Source organism: Chaetodon trifascialis, chromosome 15 (assembly GCF_039877785.1).
Source record: "Chaetodon trifascialis isolate fChaTrf1 chromosome 15, fChaTrf1.hap1, whole genome shotgun sequence".
NCBI classification, from domain to species: Eukaryota; Metazoa; Chordata; class Actinopteri; order Chaetodontiformes; family Chaetodontidae; genus Chaetodon; species Chaetodon trifascialis.
The window spans coordinates 10,237,542-10,249,835 of NC_092070.1; the positions used below are offsets into that span (position 1 = coordinate 10,237,542).

General features: G+C 41.7%; 1 protein-coding gene across 1 annotated transcript; it reads left to right on the forward strand.

Moving 5' to 3' along the window:
* The first annotated feature begins 912 nt into the window (after window positions 1-912).
* slc2a6 (solute carrier family 2 member 6) lies at window positions 913-6,526 on the forward strand. The gene is made up of 8 exons (XM_070981548.1): window positions 913-1,086; window positions 2,491-2,762; window positions 3,544-3,640; window positions 3,789-3,888; window positions 4,199-4,392; window positions 4,628-4,803; window positions 4,887-5,164; window positions 6,198-6,526. The coding sequence occupies exons 1-8, from the start codon at window positions 1,033-1,035 to the stop codon at window positions 6,524-6,526; spliced, it is 1,500 nt and encodes a 499-aa protein (XP_070837649.1). The 5' UTR covers window positions 913-1,032.
* The last annotated feature ends 5,768 nt before the right edge of the window (window positions 6,527-12,294 follow it).

The following is a 12,294-nucleotide window of genomic DNA, read 5'->3' on the forward strand; positions in this document are numbered from 1 at the left end:
AACTTTCCATTTTCTACAACATCACTGGGGATCTCAGAGGGAATGCAGGAAATGGATTTAACAGGTAGTCAGCTTTTCTGTGCCTTTCTCTCACTCCTACACCAACGAACACAAAAACAAGAGATAGAAACTGTTCAAAACAACGCACCGACTGAGGCCCAGGGTGTTTGTTAAGATGTACAGCAATGCAGAAGACTTTTAAACCCTTAAAAATGTGCCCTTCATGATTCCTGTTTGTTCCTGTAACTGGATCCTCTGTCATTCATTAAAATCTTGAAAAATGAAATGATTACTGCTGGATTTTATTATTAACGTTTGGTGGTCTTATTAACTATCACACTTCTCCATCAATTTAAGTGCATGCTTCAATTTTTGTGTGCATGCTAATGTAGTTTTGTGTGTGCTGATAATGTAACACTAAATCCCATGATGTGTGGGCTGGAGGGGAAGCAGCCTGTACTTTCCTCTTCCTCCTGACTCAACTTGCAGGCAGGTCTGGTTCTCTTCTTCTGCTTTCTCTTTGATTGGCCCAATCCAGGAATTGTGCTGTTGATCCCTCCCTTCTGCTTTCTGCTCTTGACCGGGTTTCAGCACTTTGGCTTTGTTTAAACTGGGCTTTTAATATTCTTTATTGACTGCAACAATCTAACAATATGATTTTTGAAAATAAATGTAGATGCATTTGACTCTGTCAGTATCCAGTATGAGTCAGTGACCGTTTGGGCAGATTTCATTTGTGAAAGCACGGTGTAAACCCAGTTTTCAGTTTCATTTTCATTATGACCACTCGCCACAGTCGGTTTCACTCTGTCAGCCTGGAAAACCCTGAACCACATGCAGTCCACAGGAGGTTTGAACTTTGTTGGAAGCTTCACTGGGGCATGAAGGACTCTTCCTCTTGCAGTATTTTTCAGAGGGCAGAGTTTTCTGACTTCAGTAATATTTCATCCCTTTGTGAAGAGAACAAGCATTCCAGATCCTGAAGCAGATTCTATAAATCGGACAGCTTTGGTAAAGGCTCCTGCTGCAGACATGGATGAGGAGACTCCGCTGCTGAAGGGAAGACCACCATCACCTGAATCCAGGGTTGGAAACATTTCACTTATTTGAATTTGTGTTGAGATCTCATGAGTAGTTCGTAGATTTACTCTGTGTTTGTACCGGACAGATGAGTCAGACAGTTTCACATAAAAAAAGGACTTATTTCAAGCCTCCCTATACCCACAGAGCTAACATGTTTCCATATAACAATCAGTGACACACTAAAAGACAAAAAAGGGGAAATCATAGATCTAATTTACAGGATTTTAACAATGCTGTGGAAGTAATGTGAAGAGAGTTTAGACAGTGCAGTATCCTGTTCGACAAACACAGTAGTGAAAGCATTGTCAGTCTTATAGGAAACTACCTGAGCTTGACTGAGCAGAGGTACTGAATTGCGTCACGTTATCACTGTACAGGTGCACTGCACTGACATTTCAGACTGTAAAATGTCCTGTTACTGTTAAATCTTTGTAGAATGCAAGCATTTTCTGCTGGAGTGAAGGCAGCTGAGCAGTTTGACTCTTAGTTTGGTCTTGTTAGATCAGCTGCAGAGAGTCCAGACCAGAGATAAGAGGCGGTCTCAAGAACAACATCCAAGATTACAAAAAGCGGATTTATTAAGAGGGTGCAATGATGATACACATGTAAGTCCAAAAAGAAACAAACAACCAAATTGCAAACTTAGCTAAACTGGGGAAAAGCCGAACTCATCAGCTTCAGGCATGAGTCACGCTCACGTGCACTCAGCAGCGTGGACATCCTTCCCTCTGTGACTACTGTGACCAACAGTAACTCCCTTAAACAGGTCCTACAGTCAGTCCAGGCTGAACTACATTTAATCAGCAGCGTCTCAGTGCTTGTATCATTTAGCGTCATCAGCACAACCAGGCCTTCAACATTCCTCCTTATTTTGCAAGGAAAACTTTGGAACCATTACAAAACAAGAACTAACATCAAGCAAGAGCAGGTATATTGCACACTGGAAAAACTTACTGCTTTCAGTGGAGTGAAGCAGAACCAAAGTTACCTAGAAGTCAATTTAAACACTTACTGTCACATTTTGGAGCTTTCCCTTTTTATTTATCCTGCTAAAATATTGTAGATCACCTGCCCTCAAGCAGGCAGGTGTGACGAGTTCATCCTGGCATGTTCTGCAGGTTCACTTCGAGTCAAACAAGAAACACAGTGCACACATTACGTCTGTGTACTCATCTATTCAACTATATTTAATTATGATCACATTTATTTTCACTTCAAAACAGGATATTTTTAAGAGAAAGCTGTGAGATCCCAAACTTCCCTTTGACACAAACACTGACACATGAAGTTTAAAAGAGTCATAAATAGGATTTTTCTCCTTTTCAGTATCAGTTTCAGTGTATTTCAGTAAAGTATCTATGCAGTTTATCCTCTAAGGTTCAACCTGTCCACCTCCTTCCACCCCAGATTAACAACTCCAAACTGTTCCTGGCTGTCTTCTCGGCTGTCCTGGGGAACTTCAACTTTGGCTACTCCATGGTCTACTCGTCCCCGGTCCTGTCAAAGTTCAGGAGTCCCGATGCAGATCCCCGGCTGAGGATGGACACAGAGCAGGCTGCCTGGTTTGGCTCAATCTACACACTGGGGGCAGCAGCCGGAGGGCTGGGGGCCATGCTGCTGAACGACATGATTGGACGGAAACTGAGCATCATGATGTCAGGAGTGCCGTCGACTATTGGGTGGGTCTCAGTAACTACAAACAGCCAACAACCTGTAGTGGCATGTAACTGAGAGAAATTCAGTCCAGTACGGTGCTTAAGTACAATTTCGAGATACTTGCATTCAAGTTTTTCTATGTGTACTTCATACTTACACTCCACTACATTTCAGAAGGAAATACGACAAGTATTACTCAACTAGATTTATTTGACAGCTTAATTCACCAGTCGCTACGCCCACACAGGTGTTTTAAATTACTTTGTCAGGTGGAGGTGTTCTGTGAATGACATGCCATCAAACTCTTTGAAGTAATAAGACTGATACCAGGGCGTCTCTCCCAGTGTGTACAGTACAAACAAAACCAAGGCAGGTGAGGAAGATGTCAGTCAAGTGTAGTACACGCCCACACAGTCATGAGAGGAGGTCTAATTAGGCTACAGGAGTGAAAACGCCTAAGTGGGTGAGTTAGAGTCGAGCAGCACCTTTAATATAAGTACAAAGTAAAAGTCACTTTATAAAATACCATACAATTTATAAACTGCTAAACGGTATAATAAGTAGTTAGGTAGATTTGAAGGGGGATGAGGTGGGATACCACCCACCTTGTTAGCAAAAGGACCAAAACCCCCCTCAGAGAACTGAGCTGTGTGTCCAGTACAGAAACTGCTTTGCAGACATTCATTAATGGCACTTCATTGCATAACTTTACTGAAATCCATACATGCTGTTATATCTATAGGTGGGTCATGTATATGTGAGTCTACATGGGCTGTTTGTTTTATATGCATATATGCATCTTAGATACATGCTGCTTGGAGGGGCTGTGGACCTGTGGATGCTCCACGTGGGCCGTTTCCTCACAGGCTTTGCCGGGGGGATGACCGCAGCATCCATTCCTGTAGGTTACAAAAACTTGTTTTACTTTTTTATACAAGTTTTCCCTTTTTTGTCCCAAAAACATCCCTGTTCTTTGTGGATGTAGAGAGAGTTTGTTGTGATGTGCACATGACTGAATGGGTGTTTTTTGTTGTGTCTCTATTGGACAGGTTTATATCTCGGAGATCTCACACAAACAAGTGAGAGGAGGTCTGGGCTCCTGCCCTCAGATCACTGCTGTGTTTGGCGCCCTGACCCTGTACGCTCTGGGTAGGAACAAACCAGTACTACTGCATAAACACTAATGAACAATACCTTTTTTGTATACATCATGGTTTTGGTTGTTGTTATATTGACATGGTTTATACATGGTTTTATGAAGTGTTCTCGACCCCATGTAGTAACATCCTTTATACAATTATATGTTCACAAAGTGGTTAACCTCGCTCCATCCTTGCTTGTGAACGACTGAGCCTTTTAGAGGATGCCCCTTTCCAAAATGGAATGTGGCCACAAGTGGCACTCTGATTTTCCTGCCCTCTCCTGCTTTCCTAATGTCAGTATCATGTGTGATGTGCAGGTCTGGTGGTAGATTGGCGGTGGCTGGCAGTGGCAGGGGAGCTGCCAGCTGTGCTGATGGTTGTGCTGCTGGTATTCATGCCCCGCTCCCCCAGGAGGCTCCTATCTCTGGGCAGACAGCAGGAAGCTGAGAGCGCCCTCCGCTGGCTGAGGGGCAAACACTACGATACGCACGCCGAGCTGCTTACCATCCAAGTATGACGCACATAAGTGCTCTAATGTGTTTCTAATAAGTTAAGCAGGCAGTGGCCAGTTGGGTTAAAGAGGCTAGCTAAATAGACACTCTGATGTAAGTTTAAAGGATGAGACAGGTGAGGTTTTACTTCAGTGGTATACATGTTAGATGCAAAGGCCTTTTAGTTTTTGAAATAAATACGAAGTAATACACACACACATTTTCATGTGTTTTTCTGTGTGTCTCCCAATACAGCACAGCATCAACACACAGGGTAGAGTCACATGGTCACAGTTGGCCACACCCATCTTCTACCGGCCAATCATCATCTCAGTGGTGATGCGTTTCCTGCAGCAGATGACAGGCATCACGCCCATCCTGGTCTACCTGGAGCCCATCTTTTCCCAAAGCAAAGTCTCCCTGGCACCCAGGTTGGACCTCTGTTCTATTTATCTATTTGTATCATTTGTGTATTTATTGATTTACTGACCTGTCCTGGTTGTGCGTCTGTCAGGTACGATGCTGCCCTTGTGGGTGCGGTCCGCCTCTTTTCTGTTGCCATAGCAGCCCTTCTAATGGACAGGGCAGGACGAAAAGCCCTGCTGTACACATCAAGCATGCTGATGTTCCTGTCCGCCCTGACTCTCACCATGATCTCCCACACCACAGCCTGCCCTCCAGGCCCTGCCCCTCCTAATGTCACTGTGAGTCTGGACTACAGCTCCCATAGTGACACAGGAAACACTGCAGCAGGCATCATTCCTCTCATCAGCACCATGGTGTTTATATTTGGTGAGTGTTGCAAGCAGCTCATTTAACTGAGCATGCATTTTTTACCTTTGTTTCTTGCCATGCTAGCAGTGCGGACAGCACTGTCAAACAGTCAGTCCACCACTTTGGACCAGGTTGAAATATCTCAACAACCATTGGACAGAAATTGGCCATGAAATTGCCTCACATATTTAAGCCCCATACAGGATGAAGTGTAATAACTTTGGTGATCCCCTGACTTTTCATCTAGTGCCACCATCAGGTCAAATTTCAATCAATACTTTGATTTGACCTATAAAATGAATTACATTCCCATCAGCCTCAGCAGTACTTTGTGTTTGGAGCAAATGTTAGCTTATTATCTTTCTAGCGTAAGGTGAACATGGTAAACATTACACCTGCTAATCAACATTTTAGCTGTGTCATTGTGAGCATGTTAGCATACTGATGTGAGCATTTAACTCAATGCAGCCTCACAAAATTCTTGTTTATGGTTCATAACAGTTCACACTGCCCAAGAACAACCAAACAGTATACAAACATACACATACAGTTAGGTTGTATGTTGGGCAAAGATTTGATAACACTTGCCTTCATATTTGACAAATGTGATCTCTGCTACAAATTACCTTCTGTCTTGTTCCAACAGGTTAAAGACTGTTATGTCTTCAGGTCATTTTGTTATACTTGGCCCTTGAAGCATGATTAACTGCTGTTTATTACATGCCAACGTCAGTCTCCTCATGCACATAAAACCCGCCGTTTCAGCTTGTTTAGTTAAACTGGTTTCAGTTGAGTCTATATTCTCACAGTTCACTTGATTTGGAAAACTTTGTAGATGTTACACTGTGGGTATATTTTGCTACTTAGATTCAAGGATATTGATAACAAATCATTTTAATGTCTTTCTTATACAAGATGGTTATTTTCATTTAAGCTAATGTACCACAGTCTGGCAAACTGTGTTGTCGTTTTATGCTTTTATCTTATTGTGATATCATCCGCTTTATTATGAGCCGTTTGCTTTGTAATCGCATTGCTGGTTGTCTCCTAGGATATGCCATGGGATGGGGTCCAATCACATGGTTGCTGATGTCAGAGGTGTTGCCGCTGGTTGCCAGGGGCGTGGCGTCGGGTCTGTGTGTCACTGTCAGCTGGTTGACGGCATTCATGCTCACACACGCCTTCACACACCTGGTGGACAGGTACGGCCTGTACGTGCCCTACCTGTGTTTTACGGTGGTGTGTGTGCTCTGTTTGCTGTTCAACGCTGTGTGCATCCCAGAGACTCGCAACCGCTCATTGGAGGAAATCGAGAACTATTTCAGGACAGGACGCACGTTCACCATCACCCGGAGTAATTCCACTCTAGAGTCAAGCTGAAGCCTAAGGATGCCTTTTAACTGAGGAGTTATTCTCATGATGTGTGTCTAAAACATGGCTACTGTAAAGTGATTTTTCAGTTTAATTTGTAACTATCAGTACTAAGGGCCAAAGAATGGACGCTGTATGTTGAACAGAGTATAAGCCCTCTGAGGGAAGGACTAGAATAATTACTGAGCACACATGGGCCAATGTAAATCAAAGATCACTCAGGCTGAGTTCAGCAGATAAAACACAAGCTGGGACGCTGTGTAAAACACAAAGAAAACACAATAACTTGTCAATCTTTTTTGGCTACGACTAATACTTCATTTAAAACAGCACAAAGACAATATGTTTAATGTTTGACCTCATCAGCTTTTTGTTAATATATGCTTATGCTGAATTTGATGCAGCACCACGTTTCAAATATGTTGGGACAGGAGCAGCAGAAGACGCTGTGGGGTGCTCCAAAAACACCTGTTTGGAAGTTTCCACAGGTTAACAGGTTCATTGGTAATAGGTGACAGTATCGTGATTGGGTATGAAAGCGGCATCCTGGAAAGGCTCAGTCGTTCACAAGTGAGGATGGAGAGAGGTTCACCACTTTGTGAGCGCATGATTGTATAAAGGAGATTACTACATGGACTCAGGAACACTTCGTAAAACTGTTGTTGGCAAACACAGTTTGTTTGCAAATGACTGCATTCTGTTTTTATTTACAGTTACACAGCGTCCCAACTTTTTGGGAATTGTGGCTGTATCGTAGTTATACAAAACACACCCTTCCCGAATGGCTCGCAGGTTGTATATCATATTTCACACACACCTCAGACATAGTTAGGGTTGGTTTAAACATTACACATTCAGTACAGCCATGGCATTAGCACAGTAACACACACTGAAAGTCATATGCCCTGTCTACTACAGTGAATACCTGACAAATATCCAATTAAGTTTTACTTTTGCTGACAGCAGTTATTACCTAGTCTGCTTAGCTGTCTGTCACACTGGCTGTCTACACCCTCCATCCAATATTTGTGCTCATGTTATATTCATACATTTAACAGACTAAATGTGAACACAACACTGCACAAGCTACTCTGTTTGAACTAAAAACTATCACAGACGGTCTGTGTGCACACACCATGATTAGTTCTGTGGAGGATAAAAACAACTTATTAGTTTTTGAGTTCAGAGAAACAAATAAAAGTGTCATCTAGATTAACTTCATGATCTCTGAGAGGCGCAATGCAGAGAAGTTACATTTGTTAATAATGTGTTATCAATTAGTTTTGAAGGATGAACAAACTGTTTAATTGAATTTCTTTTAATCACACTGTATATGTTACATTGATTGACAACAGACTTCAAAACATCAACTACATTGTCTAAATATGTGTACAATACATAAAGCGAATGGTGAAATATACTAATAAGGTCATTAACCATGTGCACAAACAGGTCGCCAGGAGTCTGGGAAAAAAAAACAAAAATACAAAAAACTGGTTCATCATCTTTTCTGGCCATGAAAGAGTGGACAGGAAGTAATGTCACCAGCACACGCTGGTGGCTCAGCAGGCCAGGTCACATGCCGCAGTGTGTTCTCGGTGTCGTAGGTTTGAGTCTGACTCACAGCCAGTGATGCACCTCGCCCTCTGGTCACAGCACAGGACTCATCTTTGTGTAGCTCAATCACAGCGGTAAGCTGGTGTACAGTTGGACTATGGACAGAGACGTGTGTCCTTTCTATCACACTGAACTCTTTTTACCAACGTAGAAAAGAAAAAAAACAACTAGAAACCCTTTTTATTGAGAATGAAATATTATAAAAAGCTTCCTAAAAGGTAGTATTGCAAAGAATGGGACTGCATTTCACTGTCAGGTGTTTCTGTCATTCTGGCCACCCTGTCAACAGATGTTACTTCAAGGTTTGAAGGAACATACCCAATAAGGCACATTGTGCCAGTGTTACACAACTTTGCACAGTCTGTGACTGACATGCCAAGTTTTATCAGAGAAGGTATGACACAACTTGTGGAGACTCGCTTTCTTTATGGGGATAACACACAAGTCCCCATAACATAAGTAATTAAATTTTAGGGTATGGTTAGGTTTAGGTTGAGCTCAGGGTAAGGGTTAGGGTTAGGCAAGTAAACATACATGGTGCGGCCACTCCAGCAGCAATGGATGGGGTTAGTAAGGCAATGCTTCACAGATCTAAAACAGTCAAATAATTTGTCTTTTGATCGAAGATTTGGTCATTTTTGGTGCAGTTCTAACGCAGCTTAACTGACATTGTCACATCTACCATTTTGCCAGCCACTTACAGGCATCTGCTTCGCAAAGGTCAGCTTGCTGCTAACCAAGCTAGACAGTGACAGTCTGAAGATAATGTGTTGCTAAAACAACATTAGCTAAGTGGCATTTTAACTGTTCAATTACTGTTGGGATGTATTTTAATCTTTTTACTTTGGCTCTTTCAGTCTGACCAAAGCTAATGGAAAGACTTTGGCGCTCTGTTGAAATTGTCCATCACATCAGGAAACCATTAATCAGCTCGTTAGAGGTGACACATTGCTGGAATAATTGGCCTGCTTGAAGTGATATCAGCAGGTGACAGCCATACCACACACATACCACTGAATGAGATACGCTGTTATGGCAGATATGCATCTTGTAAAAGTGATTATACCTGTATGTGCAGTGGTGTCTGTTTTTGTCAGGCCAACATCAAATAATCAGTTTTGTGCTAGAATATTCTTACATATATCCTTTTTGGTTTTTTTGCTGATTTATTTCTTTGTTCTTGTGTTTTTTAAGAATACAAGATTGTTAAGTTCCAGTCACACAAAGGTCAAGGTTATTAAAAGGTCCTCTGGAGTGTGGTTTAATTATTTAACTGGTGTACATGCAAAACGTACAACCATTCAAACAAAACAGGGGTTGATTGTCATGCCTCATGTCAAAGGGTACTGACAGGTAACAGGTGCACAGAACAGACAGGTAGAATGAGAGGCAGACAGCAAAGACAGCAGGTAGACTGAGACACTCTCATACAGTAGCGTTTAACTTCAATTCACACAGTACTTATAGCTGCTGAGTCAGAGTCTATTTTTATATTTATGATTATACCCACCTCCCTCTGTCTTTCCCCTCCCTCTGCCCATCGCTTCCTCCTACCTCACCACCTGCCTGCTGCCTTCAGCGAGTGACTTTTCTGTCATCTCAAAGTGTTTTCACCACTGTCGAGAAACACGCATAAAATCTTTATATCATATTATTGAAATGAGTTGATATGATTGCGTGTTTGCACACTGGGGTCAGGGAAGAGTCAAATGAATGAAATGCTGAGGTATAGGCCTGATGTATATTTTTTAAAAGGTTTTCTTACACTCCTTAAAATCAAGAAAGTCTAGTGACCCCTAGTTGGGGACAGGATCCCCAGCTTGGGAACCCTTGGGCACATAATGTGATCACCAACCAACAAGAGCAATTCTCCTCCACCATTATAATATACTATACCATACCATTATATATCCTCCACTCCCCACCCAACAAAAACAAAACAATAAAAGAGAAGAAAAGTTTTCTCTGCCTCTTAAATAACAAGGTGTGCCGCAGGGCTCAATCCTAAGACCACTTCAACACTTACAAGTAAGCTAAAATTGAAAGTTGAAATCAAAGAGTAGCTTTGAGGCTTCGGTCTTCCTTATTGTATCTGCTTAAATGAGTGACACTGTTGTCAGTGTCTTGTTATCTAAGCTTAGTAATAGTCCACATGAACAGTCTCTTCTTCTTTTCATTTCATTTCATTTGACCTATTATTGGTATTTTTATGTGTACTTGTGTCAAAACTGCCACATGAATGAAGTTGAATATCATTACTATTTTTAGGTGGTTCATTTCTGTTAGTAGCACGAGCAGAAATGTGTTTCTGTGGAGTTTCCCATCTCTTCAATAGGAATAATTGGATATGGAAAATAGATGACCTGTTATTCTCAGTGTGTGCATTACCATCATCATTAACGTTGTGTCAATGCTATTAAGGAGAGAAAGGATAAGCCCCTGCTCTGTAATCACTGAAAAATGTCCCAGTTTATACAAGACATTTTAGCACACAGACACACACACATGCCTCAGAATTTTTACGGAATGTAGAATTGAGAAGTTAAGGATTGGTCTACTCTCTGGAATGCTGTTTGTCAGGCCCATCGAAACACACACACACACACACACACACACACACACACACACTCACACACACACACACACACACACTCTACCACCTCACCCACTTGACATCATAAGCAGAGGCAACACCCCACACTGTGATGATCTACGGACTATAACTGAGGTGCTTTGGGATGAAGGGAAATTTGGAAAAGAAGATGTCTTTGTTATTTAAAATGTGTGTGCATATGTGTGTGTATGAGATGCTGAGATATTTTAAGATGAAACTGTAATCTGTCACATTCACCACCAACACACAAAGAGACTCCATTTACGGAGGGTCAGGAATCAAAATATGTTGTAGAAACAGAACGTAATACATTTGGAAACTTTGGGATATTTATTACAGAAAATGAATGATGAAAACCTCTCATGGTTTTGAATGTGTGTCTGTTCGACATTAGTCTGCAATTCTAAAAGGTGAGCAGGTTTGATGCAGTCAGCCTTTAGGAATGGGCTCACCAGGGTCATTGATTCAAATCCTCTCAGATGATGGAAACTAAACTTATTTTCTTGCCTATCCCAACATACCTGTAAGGTGTGCTTATTCAAGGCACTCAACAGTACTCCGTGATCCAGTGACCAACAGTAGAAAAATGTGGTTGAACTGGCCTGCTCCCTGCTGACTGAAAGAAAACGCTGATCTTCCCAGATATCTTTTGAGCTGAAATTCAATGACATCAATACAAGAAAACAGGTTTGTATATTGCAAATAGAATAAAATGTGCCACGTTAATACAGGAAAATGCCATTACTGTGTCGTACTGTAGCCAAAATCACTAGTAGGCTGTTGTCTACCACTGTCAAATGATTGGTAGGATTTTTACGCACTGTAAGCCCTTTGTGTGGCCATGTGTTAATGATTTACTTCCATAATGTTTGTTTGCAGCACCATAATAAACAAAAGTTTAAAAAGCACCTCATGCATCTAGCCAGCTTTTATGGAACCGTTTAACTTACGCTGACTCGCTTTTTGCTCGGGAGTTAAATGAGAAACCTGATACCACTCCATCTATCCACTCTGTCTGTCTGGTGTAAGTGTACAGCCCGCAGCTGATAGCGCAGATCAGCACTAAGAGTGGACACAGATGGAAGCCTGGCAGCTGGTCCAAGCCAAAAAAAAAAATAGCTGAAACTAATTGTTCTTTCAACACGCTGACTTTTGTACAAATGAAACAAATTACCGGTAACATTTTTATCAGTGAGCTTCAGAGGTGCTGGTAGGTGGATGTTGTTACCTTTGGACAGAGGCAGGCTAGCTGTTTCCCCCTGTTCCTAGTCATTATGCTAAGCTAAGCTAATGGCCTGCTTTACTAACAAACATATAATCTTCTTCTCATCAAATTTTCAAGGAAGAAAATCATTTTCCTAAAATGCTGAACTTTTGCTGTAAACAAGGTTTTTTTGCATCAGGATCGCCACTCATACTCTTGCACAACAGCTCCAAAGCCATTGTGGAGGAGAATTCCTGGGACAAAATCTTATTTAAACATGTGTTTTCTCCAGTGTGTTTCTGTTCTGGATGCTAGAAATAAGAAATTCTGGCGAGCTTTGCC

What these genes read in the sequence shown, in the direction of transcription:
- slc2a6 (XM_070981548.1), top strand. Translation starts at nt 1,033, where the DNA reads ATGGATGAGGAGACTCCGCTGCTGAAGGGAAGACCACCATCACCTGAA. An exon ending in TGACCGCAGCATCCATTCCT is followed by an intron (nt 3,641 to 3,788) that starts GTAGGTTACAAA and finishes TCTATTGGACAG; the next exon opens with GTTTATATCTCGGAGATCTC. An exon ending in CACCATGGTGTTTATATTTG is followed by an intron (nt 5,165 to 6,197) that starts GTGAGTGTTGCA and finishes GTTGTCTCCTAG; the next exon opens with GATATGCCATGGGATGGGGT.